General features: G+C 41.8%; 1 protein-coding gene across 4 annotated transcripts in view; it reads right to left on the bottom strand.

Moving 5' to 3' along the window:
* Nucleotides 1-18,549, bottom strand: part of slit1a (slit homolog 1a (Drosophila)) — a 108,291-nt gene that overhangs the window by 73,551 nt on the left and 16,191 nt on the right. For all 4 annotated transcript variants that reach the window (XM_077494367.1, XM_077494370.1, XM_077494369.1 and 1 more), the window contains exons 3-4: nt 18,271-18,342; nt 16,567-16,638 (exon numbers count right to left, since the gene is read on the bottom strand). In XM_077494367.1, coding sequence (XP_077350493.1) covers nt 16,567-16,638; nt 18,271-18,342 — 144 coding nt within the window. The remainder of the gene's footprint in view (nt 1-16,566; nt 16,639-18,270; nt 18,343-18,549) is intronic.

The raw sequence follows: 18,549 nt of genomic DNA, 5'->3' as shown, positions 1-18,549 counted from the left end.
GTCAAATTAAATTAATAACGCACAAAACAACCCAATTTTGGGGGGTTGTTTGGGTTATTATTTTTGGGCTAATTGAATAACCCAAAAGTTGGGACTTTTGTGGTTAATTAATAACTGGTCTTATTTTTTTTTTATGTCCCAGCAGTTTTACACTCTAAAAACAGTTGTCAAAAACGTGGGTTATTTTTTTCAATCAAATCATATTATAGTTGGTATGAGCGGGGAAATCTGACATTTGGGTTCAGATTTGGATAACAGTGCAGATTAATCATCTTTTAATTTAACATTTTGAAATTTCTCAACATTCACCAAATTTTTGTGAAAAACATATGACATGAAGCTAGTTATGTATAGCATTGGAGGAGGTTTGCGCATTCTGATTTTGCCATACTTGAGCGAGGACACACAATCCAGATTACCTCACAAAACCAACAACCTTATTATTATTATTATTATTATTATTTATTTATTTATTTTTTACAATCAGTCTCAGCTAGAAACAAAAAAAAAAGTGTTTTAATCCAATCTAGCTCAATTGAATGTCAAGATTTGCTTATAAGAAAGTTTTTTTTTTACTAAGATGTCATTTTATTATCTAAATACAAACCAGCGGGCATTGTTATGAAACCGCTAACAATTGTCACACAGGACTCAGCGCATGCGTACTCACAGCTCATGTGTACTCTAACTATTTAAGAAGACAATTGCACTCTCTGTAATTAAAACTGCTTCAGCATTCCAGAGTAAGTATCCCCAAACGTCAACTATTTTCCATCTTTCCCTCTAATCCCTATCCACTCTGCTGTTTTCCTTCTTTCTGACTTTTGCTTCAGTTGCCTAGAAATGAGATGTTAAAAAAAAAAAAATAAAAAAAAAAAAAAAAAAAAAAAACCTTCAAAAAATAATGACTCTTCACACAACCTCCTCTTGACACCTACAAATCCTTCACTTTGTCCCCTGAGCACCACCCCTCCCTCTCGTGCTTCCATTTTCACTCACGGCTCATCTCCGTCAAGAAAAAGGTCAGGTTTTGTCTGCAAGGTGGGCCCGCCGTCTTCTCCTGAGGAGAAGCTTGTCTTTCCCAAGGGAAGCGATGATGTGTTAGGACAGCCCGCAGAGCGAGAACAGGAGCCGTGAGTCAGCGCCGCTCTCGCTGTTTGGTTACAAGCCTCGGGGTGTCTGTCGTGTCTGGGCCTGCAGGGATATTAGGAATAAATTCTCTCCCTTCCCCGTCGCTTCCTTCCATTGCTATCGCCCGGCCAAATCCTGCTTTTATCACTGTATTTACCCTGCTGAGCTCACTAAAGCTCCCCGGCCTCGGCACAAGGAAGGCATTTATATCCATGCTTGTGTGTGTGTGTGCGTGAGCTTCAGCCTTCACCTCACTGTTTCCAATGAGCGTCAATGTTGCTGGAATGCAGAGCAAAGTCCTGATGGGACCTCCTTAGCTCCACTTTTATGGAAGCTTTTCCATTGGTACTTTTTCTAGTAGCTGACCCAAACCTTATTGGTTTAAAAATGAATAAAACGTGTCTTCTTTAAAAGGGCAAAAACCAAATGCCAAGAAATATACACAGGAGAGGTTTGTTCACGATCACTGTTGCTAGCATGTTTCCTTTCAAATGATTTGCTCAATGAGGTGTAATTTCACTAAATTTAGGATTTTTCGGTTAGACATATAATGCATTTACAACGTGTATAAAAGGTCTGTTTATTTCATTATTGTTACTTAATATATTTTAACTGCAACCTTGTATATGTTCAAATACATCCATCATCGAGCACCCATTTTGCCACGTGCTGTCGACTAAAAATGACATCGCAGTTGCTCAGGGATCAAGTAACGACCAATCACAGCTCAGCTTGCAAACGTCATATGGCCAAACTCAGTAAACAGGTGAGCCACGATTGGTTGTCATTTTCAGTCAACGATGATGGATAAAAATGGGTGTTGCAAAAATGGCCGCCTGATGATGGATGAAAATGGGTGGATTTAAAAAAACATTTTTTGCTCTTTTTCCAGGCATTCAAAATGGTCTTTATGAGAACTTTAGCCAGGGTGATGACTTTCATTCAGACATTTACATTTTTTGTTTCAATTATTTTCAGTTGTATGACATCCCAGTGAGCTGTTATTTCATTGTACTGCATGTATGCCAATTAGATGTTTTCTTCAGTTACTACGGTGGTGACCCAACGTGAATTTTTATGCAAGTCAGAGCTTACTTTTAGTCTATGATTAACCTATGTTAATGCTGCAGTAAAGCCTTAATTACAATAAATATTTGCATAAAAAACACATTTAGGCTATAAATATAAAAACACGCAGACCAGTTTATTGCGCACCGGTCATGATATCAAAACGTTATGCCGTGACCGTCGTAAACCAAGCACCCATAATTTCTGTTTTCCTTGATTCGTCATTCCTTCACATGCTTTCAATTGCCTCAAACCGCCTTAGGGTGTCATAGCGCCACCTGTTGCTTTGGCATGCACGCTTTACAACAGTCTGTGAATGTTTTCATGTGAACTATATGTGCGACCGTAGAGTGTGAAAAAGTTGTAATCAGTTTCGGTGTATAAATGTAGTAATCGCCTTCGAACTTTATGGTTCAGACATGTTCCTGGAAAGGAGAATGTCAGCATACTCTCGTAGCATGAATGTAGCGTGTCCTGAAGCGTGTTTGTGTGGAGTTGTAAACAGTCACTTCTCATGAAAAAAGGAGAAGCTCCACGGAGATCTGCTCTCATTTCACTCATTATTTATTTATCGGGGCCCCCTGTGTGGGACACACACGCACATGCCTTGACAGAAATTCTGCAGTTTATTCCATCACGCACCAGCGATCAACCTCATTCTCTCAACCTTTTTACTTTCACCCCCTCCCTCGGCGTCTCCTTGAAATCGATGGTTTGTTGTGTCACCCGGCGCGATGTCTCCTGCAAAATTCATCTGAAGAAAAAGCGCCCATCTCACACTCAATGAATTTTCATAAACTCTGCTTGCTGCCAGTTAATGAAGGGCCAAAGGCTTGACACACATGCACAAACGGGTATAGATGCACGCACATGCTCATGCGCGTCGACAATATCCGAGATTTGGGTGAGCGCTTTGTTTTGTGCTGTTGGAATTTGACAGTGATTTATGGAGAAGGGTAGTCACACTACTCTCTGAGACACACAGTCGCACAAAGCAAGGTTACCGGACCAAACGCAGGGACAAAGAAAGGTTAGCCCTCCACCAACAAAAGACAGTCACAGCAGTACACGGCGCAATCGGGGTCAACATCATTTTAATGCCAACTCAACTGCCATTAGTGCTTTGGATGCTATCAGTAACTTGTCTGTTTTTTGTTTTGTTTAAAAATATTCCTTCTTTTGTCATTGTTTTCGTGAAAGTTGTACAATTTGGAGTTGTGAATTGTGCTTTGGTTCTGTTAACTTTTTTTTTTAACTTCTTGTTTTTGTTCCTTTGCTGTTGGCTTGATTCAACACATATTTAAAAATTTTGGACCTGATAGATCAGGGATGGGCAAATGGCAGCCTGTGGGCCACGTGGCCTGCGACCACACTCTGGTTTAATAATAAATTAATTTATATATTTATTTATATAAATATATAAAGAAAAACCCTGCTGATTAACATTACATTTTTCCCACAAAAAAAAATTTAATTAAATATTTGTATTTATTTATTTATTTATGTATTTACTTATTTAACAAATCACAACATTTCTATTAAAAAAAGACAAAAATCACTGATTAACATTCAATTTTTCCCACAAAAAAAGAAAGAAAAAACGGGAAGGAGTTGGGGGAAAATCCTGGGGCAAAAAAAAATTAATAATAATAAACTCATCCACGATATGTGAATCTATATGCGCTGAACTATGCATATGCAAGGTTCGACTGTAGATTTAAGTTGTAATATCACCATTCACCACTAGATGGCAGACATGGCTTACTCACACTTACACTAGATCTTACGCCGCTTTCTACTGCAACCTGACTCAAAACTCTTAGGCCTTACTCGGGTTACCCGAGTAGGCCTAAGAATTTTTTTAATTATATGCAGGACCACCATAGCACCTAAATAGTTTTACAATTTTGAGAGAGTTGGTAGAAATAATGCACAAAATTAGTTATTGCACTTGATAGAAAGTTGACCAAATAGAAGCTCGACCATGGTCACAAAACATACAGTATTGTGGCTAACCTTGGAGGTATTTAAATAAGTAAATAAATAAATAAATAAATAACTCCCCAAATGAGTCAGTGCTTCTTTGTGGCATGGGCATGTTGGTTGCCTCTGGAATCTGCCATCAGCTATAACTCTGGTGAGGACACTGCATTCCATCTGACTCATTATAAGTGTTGAAGAATACATGGCAACAGTTGAAAGGCAATCTGCTATATGAATGGAGTACCATTCAAACAACGCTAAAGGACAAATAGCAATTCTGGAGGGAACCATCAAGATTAACATTGCGAGATCATTGCGCACAAATGAGGATGCGGAAGAACATGAACCCATCTTGTGTGCTAAAAAGTTGGATAAAAGACACACAATATGCAGCGATGACTCACAAAAAAACACAACGAGGTGAGTCATCCTCATCATCAGCGAAACTGAATGAAGAGAAGCACACTCATTAAAAGTTTTGCTCCAAGGGCTCACTGATGCAACAGTGAAGAAACGGAACATTAAAAAATGTGGAGAAAAGTTTTGGAATACATTGCCATGACACCAAGAGGAACCATGGAATTGGACCCCCTTTTGTAGCTATAACAGCTTCCAAAGCTTCCCCGAAGACATTCTATGATGTTCGGGAGCAAGGGAATTTTTATAAATGTATTTATTTTAACACATAGCATTGATAGAACTTTTGAACACGAGTTAATTTGGTCAAATATGCTTATATATTGTTCATGGCACCACTTGTACCCTTTCAATGTGTACTTCAGTCTTGGCAACAACAGCGTAGATTTGTGTGTGAATGTGCGTTGTTGTGGTCGATGTTGATGAAAGGCACTCCAGGACCGGCTTGACGGTTGAGGATGGGAATTCAGAAGGGCTGCTTGACAAAGAGGCTATCCCCTGGTGGGTGTTTTACAGAGTGAGAGGGACAGTATTTTGGGGGGGAAAAAAAAGAGAGGGAGAGCTGCAAAGACGAAAACAAGGGCAGGTGTGACTCCCACAAACAGTATCGAACACCCAAAAACAAGTCTACACATTTGGCTGACCGTTTGTTTCTTTCATTACATCTTTCGAGCACAACAAGAATTAGTGCACACTAGCATAAAAATGAACATATATGAACATTTCTTTTACAATGTTAGCACAAAGAAAACATTCCCCCTGTCCCTGAGGGCACTCCAGTACAAACCCCAGAACCCGAGTTATCATTTGTCATTCCCTGCGTACCTGGAAGTGGCAAGAGCAACTGGGCTGACATACAGAAATATTTTCAAGGAGTTTATAGTCTCTTTTTTTTTTGTCATTTGAGTTCCGCAGAATCCTTCTCCTTAATCCCAAAATAAAACAATGCTACCGTTCCAATATCTTGCTCCACAAACTAGGAAGTTTTTCACTAGTAAACATAAACACAAATATCTTCTATTGTTCAAGGATTTCATTGTCTCATTTTACCACTGAACAATGGAAGGCCTGACCTGCGGATTAGAAATAAATGGTACAGTACGGTGATCTGTCACAGTGAACCAGAAAGTAGCCTGATAACTGACAACAGACCACAAATAATCTGCTTCACCCCCACCAACTTGCCACATGATGGAACTGTTCCTGTCACTCAATTACAAAAAAAATTGTGCAGTCCCAGCATCTTACATGCTAGACCAGCATGAGATGGCATGGATCAGTGGTAGAGTTGGGTCCGATCCCCCGCCATTGTGACCATGTCTAAGTGTCCTTGAGAAAGATCCTGAACCCATAGTTGCAAAGTTGAAAAGTGCTAGACAAGTGAAAGACCATTTACCATCATACACCATGAAACAGGACGTTCTCTACCAACAATCATACCGAGTCAAAAATGGCATTGCTCCTTATCTTATATCGGCTTCTGTGAAACAGGAAGTAGACTGCTACTAACAAACAGATGGACTAACACAATTACAAACAATAACAACCATGATTTCCCCTCACTATTTTAACAGTTCTGCCTTGGTGAAGGTCTGTGCGCTGCCATTTGTCATTCTAGTTTCCGCTTTAGAAGCGTACACATTAATTACGTTTTTCGTTCCCTCCCCCAAACTGTTGACTGACAGCTCTGCTGCCTCCTGGCCCAGTCTGGCTGTGAGCAAGGGAGTGAGTGACTGAATAGGCTAATAAATGGCGAAGGAGGGGTTGGTCACACCCTACACTTTTGTACCCGCTCTGTCACGCCTGACCCTTAACCAAACACACACACATGCACACGCAAACCCCCTCACACACACACTTTGATGGCTAACAATGTACGTAAATGTCATCTCACACACACCTTTGCGTCACCTCTAGCAGCCCTGACCCTTTACCAAATACCCAGGCCTCCCCCTGTATCCAAGGTGACCAAATGAGGCCCCGGCTATCACCTAGCAACCGGGAACAATGAGCTCCAAGGAGACGGAATGGCTTGAGCGAAAGGGCAAGCAATTCTCTGGAGATAGAGGGAGGGATGGAGGGGACGAGGGGTGATGGGAATGGTGTTGGGACACGTCTTTAGCCATATCACAATGAGGGTGCTTGCTTCGGAAACCGGGCTTCCCTAACCCAACTGACTGTCACTGGTTAACTTTATTGTGCTCACTCAATCAACTTGGAGAAAGAAAGAAAAAATCCACTTTGTATATTCACAAGATTTAAGTGGACTATTAGACTAAGAGACAACTTTGAGAAGTGAATGTATGTGTGAATACAACACTATCTTTTTTTTTTTCTTTTTTTTTTATTAATCCACAACCACAGGTAGCAATGTGGATGCGGGTGAGATTGTCGAAGGGCAACATAACAGCACTCTGCCAATCCAGTTTCCATAGAAACTATTAAAGCTTTACTATAAAAAGATGATAAGAGAAGTCAAGCCGTCACCATTTGGCTGAGGTATTTATCATAGATCCAAATTTGAAGAGGCCAGGTGCCATTTTTGCTCTGCCCAAATTCCTTACGATAAAGGTTGTTATGGATCAGTCAAATATGTTCAACCAATTAACTTGTGACAAAGAAGTGAGAGAAAACAGGGGAGCAGACATATTAAGAGGTGAAATAAAATGGATACAAAGTGTGTTGAGGATGTGGAAGGCTGTCTTCTAGCTTGCTCATGTGAAGTCTTTGTTTGCCTTGAATGACCTCTTTTACAAAAGCTTTATGAAGAGGAACTCGGGCATATCGTTTTACTGACTGTTACTTTTGTTTTTTTTCTTTTAGATAGATGCACTTAAAACAGCATTAGGGAGAACCAGGTACATTTTCTGAGTAGTCAAGTCTGAAGTCATACAACTTACATTTCAACCACCATTATTTGTGGGGGGGTATTGGTGCATGAGTGTTGTGCATGATGACACGTAAGACAGCATATCTAGATAATGTTCCTTAAAAATGACCTGTAGGTGGTTTTATGATGGCAAATAACCATTAGTTTGACCTTTTGTGTACAGGTGACATGTCAAAGGAGAGGGGGCTCGTCCGAGGTCGGAATTTGAACCCCACTTTAGCATTGGGAGTGAGAATCATACAACTAGACCCCACTCGTTACCTTGGTCGGGCTGGGAGACCCCTTTGAAATGACACCTTTACACAAAAGGTCAAACGGCCATAGGCCGTGACAGATAACAGTTTGACCCTATTATTTCTGTTTTCATCATTTCCTATGGAAACGTTTGATGATTCAGAATTTCGGGGATGTCCTGTTTCCCCAAATGGTGTCTGTTTGACTTTGAACCGGGCAGTCTTATGGAAGTTAATGGAAAAAATTTCAAATAATTTATTTGGTCAGTTCAATCAAATTTTAACCCCTTCCACCACCGCAATTATGACAATAATGTTTGGAATTATGGCATGATAGCACATTTCATTTATGGGTTGTATATCAAAGTAAGACTCAATGCAATTGTATTGCTGGAGAGGTTATCCATGTTTGTGGACCTTGTTTGGGTCCAGTGAGGTTCACATCCAGCGGGTAACACACAATACAGCAGGTGTCTGCTGTATTTCCTATTAAATTCTCAAATTAACATGTTGAATCGTATTCTGTAGTTAGTTCAAGATAATTCCTTCCTGCAGGTTTAATGAAGGTGTCAGTGGGAGGGAGCAGTGATCCTGTGTGGCTAAGCGTTACGGATTAAAAGACACCCCCTCACAGTCACATACAAACATATCCATAGCTTGCTTTTGGGAGGATTTAATGGGCCTGGGTAAGGAGGATTTAGGGAGTGGCATTGAATCCACTGGGCAAAGTCAAATCAAAGAGCACCCGTCTGTTCAAATATACCCCGAGTCAGTCCGCCTTTGTCCCTGGGTACTACTTATTCTCATGGTGAATTTATGAGGTGTTGACTCTCTAGCAGAGCAACCAGAGAGAAATGGAAGAAAATGTGTATTAGTCTGTGCCTGCTATTGATTTCGGGCTTATTCCATTGTCCCGCTTGAAGCGTCTGACCTTCCAAGGCTGTAAATTCAGGACATATATTGGGTTGGACAGAGGAATGCAACAATGATTTGTTCCATTCTTTAACGGTATTGTGTGTCATGCTGAGGTCGTCTTGACTTCATGGGAACTGTCCACATATTGCCGCGCTGGACTGAGCCGGCTTGACCGATTTCCCACTCTGAAGTCCTGTGCTGGGAATATCCACTCCACTAACACCAGCACCAACAACACCCCCACCAACCCCCACTCGTCAGCTTGATCTCCACATGAAAGCGTCTGCAATCTCATTACCACAACCTGGGGCACGTCAGAAACTCCAGTCCCCAGGCCATTTTTTAAGCCAGAGGATGGAGAAATCCAGCCAGAGGGAAGATGAATGAAATAAGGTTCATATATGGTTTGGGATCAAGGGCAGCCAGGTGTTGAAAATACAGATAAGACACAGGGAGGAAGTCATGGAAGGCGAAGACGGAGACGTGATAAGGAGGGTGTGACAGGGAAAATGACAGTAAGGAAGTGGGGTACAGTTAAAAAGGGGGATGGGGAGGCTTTCTATCCTCCATCGTGTCACTCAGGCCTCCTGCGGCAGAGTCCACCTTTGAAGTGATAATGGACCTTTTGGCTAATGCTCCTCTGCAGGTGTACCGGGCTCCCTCGTCCGCCACAGATGAGAATCCTTTCAAATATTGCAGAGGAAGCCAATCGCTCTTCTGTATGCCCCTCGCTATGCTTCTTTTTACTCTGTCTGCCAACTCCATTTGCTAAATCCACACGGTATTTATTGGCTGCCTCTGTCACACGCCATCACCTTCACATCCATCCGTTCCCCGGCGATTCATTTTGCACTTTCCTTGCTCCACTCAAGCATAATAAGTCTGCCTGCCTGAAATGCAGTTCTAACTGGATTAAACAGTCTACATTTGAGTTTTCCATATTTTATTTATTTATTTATTTATTTTTTACGTAGCACTGAAAGATGTCCTTTTCTCTTATTTGTAGAGCTATCTTTTTCTAAAGAAGTAACAGTGGCAGCAAGAAAGAAAGGTTTTGTAGTGCTGACAACTTTTCCCCCCTTACGATTTAGTAGTACAGTGTTAAAAGTGCACCACTGGCCTATAAAATGGAGGAGATGACTTCCCTGGCTCAACAGTTTCCTGCAAATCTTTTGCCCTTCCCAGCTTTAGACTTCATGAGCTAAATCTGGCATTTAGGTTGTCTTCGAAATAAAGATACAACAGATCCTGTGGAGCCTGAAGAACAAAGGGAATGAAGTCTTAAGAATGGACACGAGACCCACAGACAGACAGAGAGAGAGAGAGTAGCCATGGGGAAGAGGATGAAGGGATATGTGTAAAGCCCCTAATTACACACACATACAAATAAAAATCCCCAAATCTCTCTCATAACGCCTGGCATTCCCCAAGCGGCTAAATGGTTCTTTTGAGCCAATACCCTTACAGCGTTTTCTTTGTGTGATGCACTCACAAAGCAAAACTACAAAATTAATCATTAGAAATTCCACACATTGCTGCCTAATAAATTGCTCAAACACATATTTTGAAATCTCTAAGGGGGCAACAGGACAAGGCTGGGCGGCCAGTTTACTTAAATGAGTGGTTTGAGTCATATAATTGTGGGTGGTTAGAAATGCTGCACTGGAGGACAGTTGGAGTTTTTCCATCTGAGTGAGGAAGAAGCCGTGTTAGTGTCTACCTGGAATACATCCAGCAATGCACCTGGGAGTCTCAAGTCCAGACCCAAACACTTCATAACTAAAGATTACGCACAGACAGTCTAGTGTTCCCACTATGATCCTCAGCAACAACGCCTCTACATAATGTCCAGAGGAGATAGCGCTGATTGAAATCCCAGTTGTTTTTTAACTGAGACTAACGAGCTGGACAGATGCACTGAGCCACGAAAGACCGATTACAAATGAGACTACACCCCATTAAGGCAGTGTGACCAATGGCGAGAGCTCATTTTGAGAACTGCATTATTGCATAGAGGGCGAACAATTAGAAAACCGTGGAAGAATCTGCCTTCAAGTCCAGTGAAACGTCAGCAAATCGCACAAGACCTCAGCATACCTGAAAAGGGTTCAATTCAGTGTGCTTTTTCTTTGGCTTAGTGGGCTCACACATGACCAGAAAATAGTATGGTGCCTCATTCATAGTATCCAAGCATGACCAGTCAACCCACACTTAATCCAATCGTGTAACAGTTAGATTCAAAGTTAAATGATCAGTCATGACTTGAGATTGAGGTACAAGGATGATGTAATAGCAAAGTGACTATTGTTGTATTACTGAAAATCCTTTTTGGGGGGTTACTTTAACTTGCAATGTTACTAATGAAAGAAAAATTTCTCTTGATCTTTTTTTTTTTTTTTTTTTTTTTACTAGCAAGCTATAAGTGATTATACGCAACCTTGGATGCTCGTCTGTACTAACACAACTCCAGAAACTTAGTTTGCACCAAAAATAGGTGTCATTCCTGGCCCGTATGGAGCATTCCACATGCCTACAGATACCGAGGAGTGTGTGTGTGTGTTGTGTCCTCTGAGTGTCAGTTCCAATCTGGCCTGAGTGTTGCCAACCAGTCTGAACTGTCAGCGGTGGGAGCGGAGAGGAGGACAAGCAGGCCCTCCATGGGCAGCTTCACAGAGTGAAATCCCTGTGTGTGTATACTCATGACGGATCTGGACCACACTGTGATGTCTTATTCATGTTGTATCAATTCATAATGACTGGGCCAGCCCCCCGGCGCAGGAAATACATGTGCAACAGCACACACTCGACTCACACATGTATGATTTGAGGGTCATTGTGGACTATCATTTGTGTGTGTGTGGCTCGCATATATATTTATATGTAGAGCAGCAAGTAGCAGAAGCCGGACACCAAAACAGCATTGATGGTTGATGTGCCTGTGCTTTGGTGTGAATATTTAATAATCCTCAATCCACTAGTTGAATTATTCATGAGGACGGACACAGAATCGTCAGTAAATATAAACACTGCTGTTTCTTAATTTTTCGCCCTGAATATTTCAACCACTCTGCCTCCACTTCTTCTTCTGTTTACTTTCTCCTCTCTTGCTCCGCTTGTGCAGAGGTGGTGAATATTTCAAATGGTGTGGTGGTCACTTTACATGGTTTAGTCTGGGTTTCTCTCTTGCTCACTCATACACGTACGCCCTGGACTCTTAAAGAAAACAGCGACAAGCCATGAAAGCCGCTTTTACCACCTGACAAGGACAGGGGCAGGAAGAGGTGCAAGAGCAGGAAGTTAATACATGACTTGGATGATTTGGTCGGAAGCCAGGTCATGAATTTCATGCTGCTGCAAAAACTCAAACACCTTAAATTGACAGCTCACTCACTATGGGTTGTATATATACAATATGAGCCAACGAGGGAGGGAAGCTGGGCAAGAGATGACTAGTCAGTCCAGAATGTCCAACCAACAGTACGTCTACTCAAAGTCTCCACTGAGGCAAACAAAACCTGAATCAGTCTGTTGCAATTAATTTCAGCATGCGCAGTCTTTTTTTGGAAACTGGCATCGCCGCTAAAACGACAGAACGTAAGAACGTTCCTATGCATTGAGAGCTTGATGCTGGACAGATGTGAGGCGGCGATTTTAATCAAGAGGGCACACTGCTGGCCCAGAAAGCGATTGAAGGAGACGAGTCGCCATGGAGACGGCAGCAAAGTTGGGGCCCAAACAGTCTTCTGAGAGACCCGGGCACACTGAGGCAGGTCATTCATCAGCAGAGACAAAGAGAAGGAAACAACACGACAAGTTTGGAGCATTTAACGGTCTGCCCGGCTCACAACCAGGAACAGCAACAGACGCAGCAATTTAATTCTTTTCATGTCGTCAAAGGTTGAAGGCTGATTTTCTGTCTTCGAGCCAACCTACAGCTAAGGAACAAAACTAATGGAAAAGCAAAGCAGCAGTAAGGTGACAGTTTATGGTTTATAGTGACAGTGTACACCATTTTTTCTGAATATTCCTCCTCTCCTTAGCAATCAACAAACAAAAACAGTTCTCCTGTTGAACTGTACAACACACAGTTGACAATGTTTTATCTTAAATGCCAGAAATAACATATTCCTCCAAATACACATTAGCCCAAGGACATGTAATTGCAGAGTCGTTCTCTGTCTAATTAGTGTTATTTGCATTTTCCTTATTATTTCTTTTTTTTATGTGCCCGTGCGTATCTACTATCTACAGTATGTCACCCAGCTAGTATGTCAGTGTGTTTGTGTACGTATGCCCGTCGCCAAGCATCGCACTATGAAAATGAAAGATGGAAAAAGGATCTTAAGACCGTTAAGACGTGCCCTCTTGGGTTCAATGCCAATATTGTGTCCTCTAGCCTTTTGTGCAAGTACACAATCCCCCTTTGTACCTCCCGGGTAGAAATACAAGGTGAAACCTCACTTCCAATCGCTCACACACTGTGTAATACGCCACTTCCGACAAGGCTGTGTTGTGGCAACAACAAGCAACAACCTTCACCTCCACTTCCCCCAGAACCCATCCTGACCTTAAACCAGATGCTGCGGCCCTCCGGGGCGTCTCCTCAGCTAACTGTTCTCCACTATACGCCAAATCCTCTCACCTTACCCCCAGCGTCTCACGGTCCTCACTTCCTCCTGCTCTCCCACTGTGAGGAGACGCTAATTACAGGCACAGATGAGCAGATTACAGCTGTGTAGCGCAGTGGAAGTGGGATGAGGCCAAGGGGGCCAACAGGCTGTTAACGGTGACGAATGCAACTCTATTTTCACTGTTATTGTTTCACTGATGTTCCATGCCACACATCTCACCTCTTTGTGGGCAATCATATTGCATCTTGTCACTAGAATCCAACTGCCATCCATCACTGAGAGGCTTGTAGCGGACCCTAACTATCACTAATCATCTCAAATCAATTCCAATTATCTCGGCTCTGCCCCACATGTCTGTGTGTCCTATCAGCAGGAGTGCAGATAAGGAAGGTAGCAAACAAAAACTACACACTCTAGGGACAAAAAGACTTGGAACACAGCTCTGTTTTGATGAATGAATCAATCAGAGACCCTTAATCTCAACGTCTTGGGGCCATTTTCAGGCGCAGCGCTTACTTTGTCGAGATTGGTTGGGTGACTTTGACCTCAACTCAATCAAAAACATTCGGGGGAAGTAGATACACACCAGGGTTTCCCCAAGTCATTTATAGGCTCGGCGGGCCACCAGGTTTATCTTGATTTTCTTCAATGAATATCTCTTGAAGTGTTTTTGACTGTTTTAAGCAATGTTCTGGAATGCTACCTACTTAAACATGGTATGTTTGCAAATGGAACTGTGTTGCCCTCTCAACAGTTCTGACTAAACTCAAACACTTTCAATCTTTCTCCTACTGGCCTTTGGAGGGGAACACTCCACTAGTTATTAACATGGCTTCATATACAGGGATGTAACAGAAACATTATTCACATTCGAGTAAACCCCTCTGTAACTGAGAAGTCATTGTCGAGCATACCATCTACAGTCAGGGTTTCAGGAAATAAAATTAAACATATACAGAAGCTTGCTCAACACAGTCATAATACAAGCAGGAATACAGTAAGTCAACCAACATTTTGCTGAGCCTAATTTATTAGATAATGCAATTTTATTTACCATTGCTTTGCTTTTGTATAATATCACATAGTTTATTTGTCTCGTATGCTCACTTTCACTAGATAACAGCCAATCACAGTGAGCCAATGCCTCATTCATTCAAATCATATCAAAAAAGCACAATAACACAAACAAACAATGACTTCTCGGCCATATTGGTTGCTTGGTATGATATGAAAGAAATCATTTTGTTGTTGCATTCAGATCAACTCTAAATGTATTCTTTAAATATGCAGTTTCTCGAAATTAATTGTGACAGAATTCCAAGGTAACGTGAAAATGGCAGAAAAGTCACAGCACAGGTATGAAAAATCTTCCCCTAGATGTGGAGGTGGCCAGAGAGTTGGCCCTGTTGATAAATTTCAAATATTATCCCTCCGTTAAAAAAAAAAAAAGCAGTCTTAACACGGTCTTTTGCAAACTTTTTTAGTCATGCACCAGGACCATGTTTGAAATGCAAACAATAAGTGGCATTAAAAGTTAGATTTCATGGAGGAAATGTTCATAAGTAATTATGTAAATGGCTGCCATTACCCTGTTAATCCCACGCACAACTACCTGCATTAACCCAAGGACCCTGATTTTTGCCGAGTTTGTGTTGCTCATTTCTTCCTCTAAAAGACTGAATTGATCTCCAGAGAGGGTGTAATTGAGACAAAGAGCAAAAGTTTAAAAGGTTCAGAAAGACATTTTGTATTCAAATGAAGAGAACCATCTGGATGAGTGCACCACCTTTTATGATAATCTCCCTTGTTAAGATTGGAAAGGTAGACCTAAACAAGCCCCAGTGAGCACTTTGAGCAAGTGCAAAGGTGCACATTTAACTTACATTATCATACACTGCTTGTTTCTGATAAAAGCAAAAGGTACAAACGAAATAGCAGCAAAAGGCTTCCCCTGCGAACAGAGAACCTTTTAAGTCCATTAAAAACTGCTGGCAGGAGTGAGACGGGCCGTAATCTAACCGTATCAGACTGGAACCAGAACCCACAGTGTGTCCCAGACACATCAGGAGTTAAGAAACATATTAAGAAAAGGCTTTGTCTTTTCCCGCTGTTCTTTAAGTCTCGTACAAATCAATCCGTCAATCTACCACAGGAGCCATAATGGTTGCTTTATTTTCATTTCAGTGCGGCTGGCCTACTCATTTGTTTTAACTGCTTAGGAATATACATCACACCTGAAAAGTGTCAAGCCCCATTATGGCTCGCTTTAATTCAGCCAAAGGATCAAGAACAAATGACTGTCTACACATTGTGAATCGATTGAGTCAACGCGACCAAGGTCTCATTGTGCAGGATGTGCCGGTGCAGAGTTTAGAATAATGAGCGTGAAGTCAGATTGGATGAAACAGGGGAGCTGTGTTAGCACAATTCACTGGCTGTTGGCAGTCACTTGCCCCAGATGGACTAATCACGCTTGTTCAAGGCCGTGTGCCGGTCTGGAAGGCCTCGGCCCACTCTGTGTCTAGCTAGACACACAAGCCAATAGAATGCCACGACCAAGCACTGAATACCCAACAGGACGACTTTGGCTTAATGACAGGTGACACGTGAAGATGGTTACAAGGAAACAGCAGATAGATTCAACATGGCATTAGACATCAAACGCAAGATAAGCAGAGGGGGGTCTGAGGTCAAAATCATTAGCTAGTAGAAAGCACTGCGTGAATAGATGGCAGGGAAATCCTTTTTCCATGTCCTACTGTTTTACTGTTTCCAGATGCTGCAGGTAACTGGAATAATGTGAGCTGGAAACAACGGCTAGCAACAGGGACGCTGATTATCCAAAAGATAGAAATCTACACCAAAAAAAAAAAAAGGAACCTTGCATTTGTGTGTACATCAGGGAATAGAGATGCAGTCCACAGACAGAAAGATCTCAATACGTATTATTTAAATTGGAACAGAGCCCAAAATCAATCGGGCCACACACTATTTCCCTGCCAGCAGTGCACTTTCTATAGAAGACACTGGTGATGATTAGGAATGCAGGGCCAAGAGTCCAACAGCCAGAAAGGAACACCGGGGATCACTGAAACCTCAACCGGCCTTTCAGTAAGTAAAATTTATGTCTGACTGCTGTTTAATTGTGCACACTAAACCAAAGCCGACATCAGTAAATGAAACCTCGCTGAGCACACGAGAGCGAGAGCAGTGCTGAGAGATGACATGTGAATAGGCGGTGAGGGAGCATGGTCGTTGAAGTCAAAAAAAAAGAAAAGAAGAAGCTGCAGTTACTTACAGTCGAGACAGGCCAGGGTTCTTCTGAAAGAGCAACTCTGGAAGCTGCTGCAGTTGATTACGGTTCAGGCGCCTACGGCAGGGAGAACATATGATCAACTAGTGAATGTGTGCGTGTGTGTCCTTGTGTGTGGAAGCTGTGAATAATTTCTGCAAGATGCAGTCGAATCAGCGTAGCCATGGGCTATTGTGTTTCAGTCCCCCCTGAATGTCCCATAAATATCCACGAGAAAGTTCAGGGGGAATTAAAGCGCTAAGTCAGAGACAGCGCAGTGAATTATTTCTACATAGTGACATTACAACACAGCGCTAGGGTAGGATTACATCCAGCGCTCCTTTCCCGAGAGTAACAATTCTCCAAAAATTCCCATTCAGTAACAAGTGAATTACATCAATTACATGTACGAACATGTGTGGATTTGATCCGAGTTATATCAACACACAATGTTTCTTGACTGGAACAATGGCTGGCAAACACGTCACATCCAAGACTGGCAGGCTATATGCAAATAGATCATTTAAGTCAATGAGGAACAGCCTGTTGCTAATTTGTTGGAAACCACAGCTCTCTCCCTCCACTGAGTACTTGGAGCCCGTGGGACTGAATGCAGTGGCTGTGACACAGAAAGGCTGCAAACCCGAGAGACAGGCTTCTGCCATGCACAGCATACACACTTTGACACAGATGTTGGGACCTGTGCCACTCGCTACTGAGAATGACTAAGGCGGTGCTTCAGTGCATAATGGGAATTAACAATGATGTGCACCACTGCCCACTCACTGACTTATATATGAACCAGTGGTGTAGTGGTCCCTGGAGAAGTGGGTATACTCAAAATGTTCTTTCTTTTTTTTTTCTCTTTTTTTTTTTTTTAAGTAGACAATAAAATCATACTGGTTATGAATGGTGACATGTAAAAAAAATCCGTCAGTTGTAATTGCTCAAAATACTAAAATTATGACTTGACTAAAAGCAGTTTGGAGTCATTACTGGTAACACAAGCAGCTTGAAGTAAAATGTATTTATCATGAGGCAAATATACAGTATAAATAATGTATACAGTAAATATACAGTAATGTATAATATTTAGTGAAGAATGAACAAAAATGGAAAAAAGTCACTATTATTATTATTATTATTATTATATAATTGTAATTAATAATAATAATAATAATAATAATAATAATAATAATAATAATATTATTATTATTACTGTCTATTTCTTTGGAAAGGTGGTAGAAAAGTTGAAAGTCGATCTGTGCATGTCCTTGAGCAATTGAAATTGTTAACGTGGGTTTTGGATCAAGGGAAAGCCTTTTATTGGTTCACCACTAATCATGCGTGCCCATAAAGTCATCTGCGGCGCAGGTTTCCATGCGGCTATCACTACTGATTTGCTAATGTGCCGGTTGAGGTGCAGTTGGCTGTGTTTGACTATGTCTTTTCTTCAGGGCTGTTTTACAAGCTGCTGAGGAGTGATGGTTCTGTCCAGATGGGTCTAGGCGTGTGGTGAGGGAGGTAGGTAACAAGAAATGCTCATGGCACCGTCTGCCCACAGCGGAATGACATGAAAGGGCCTTGTACTTGATCCACATTTTATGGACTGCTTCTCTTGTTTGTCACGTTACACTCAACTAATGCATGGACCCATGAGATCAGGTTTAGAAATACAATAAAAGTGTCTGTCTGCAGGGTGGTACTCACAGTCTCTCAAGCTCTTTCATGTCATCAAAAGCCCCACGCTCGATCACGGTAATCTGATTCTCCATCAGTTGCCTGCAGGGAAAGGAGTACTGTATTAGTATTACAAACTGTAAGATAGACTGACTGCGCTTTTACTGATGGTCTTTATCGAAGTATCCAAGGTATGCTTGGCGGGACTTGTGTCAGTGGGTTTGTATTCGCGCTTGGGTGAAGCATAGTCAACACCCTACAAACACACAGAAGTCAGCGGTGTGGATGGAGGGCAGTGTGTGGAATCTT

Source organism: Festucalex cinctus, chromosome 14, assembly GCF_051991245.1.
Source record: "Festucalex cinctus isolate MCC-2025b chromosome 14, RoL_Fcin_1.0, whole genome shotgun sequence".
NCBI lineage: Eukaryota > Metazoa > Chordata > Actinopteri > Syngnathiformes > Syngnathidae > Festucalex > Festucalex cinctus.
This window is presented reverse-complemented; position numbering and strand designations above follow the sequence as displayed.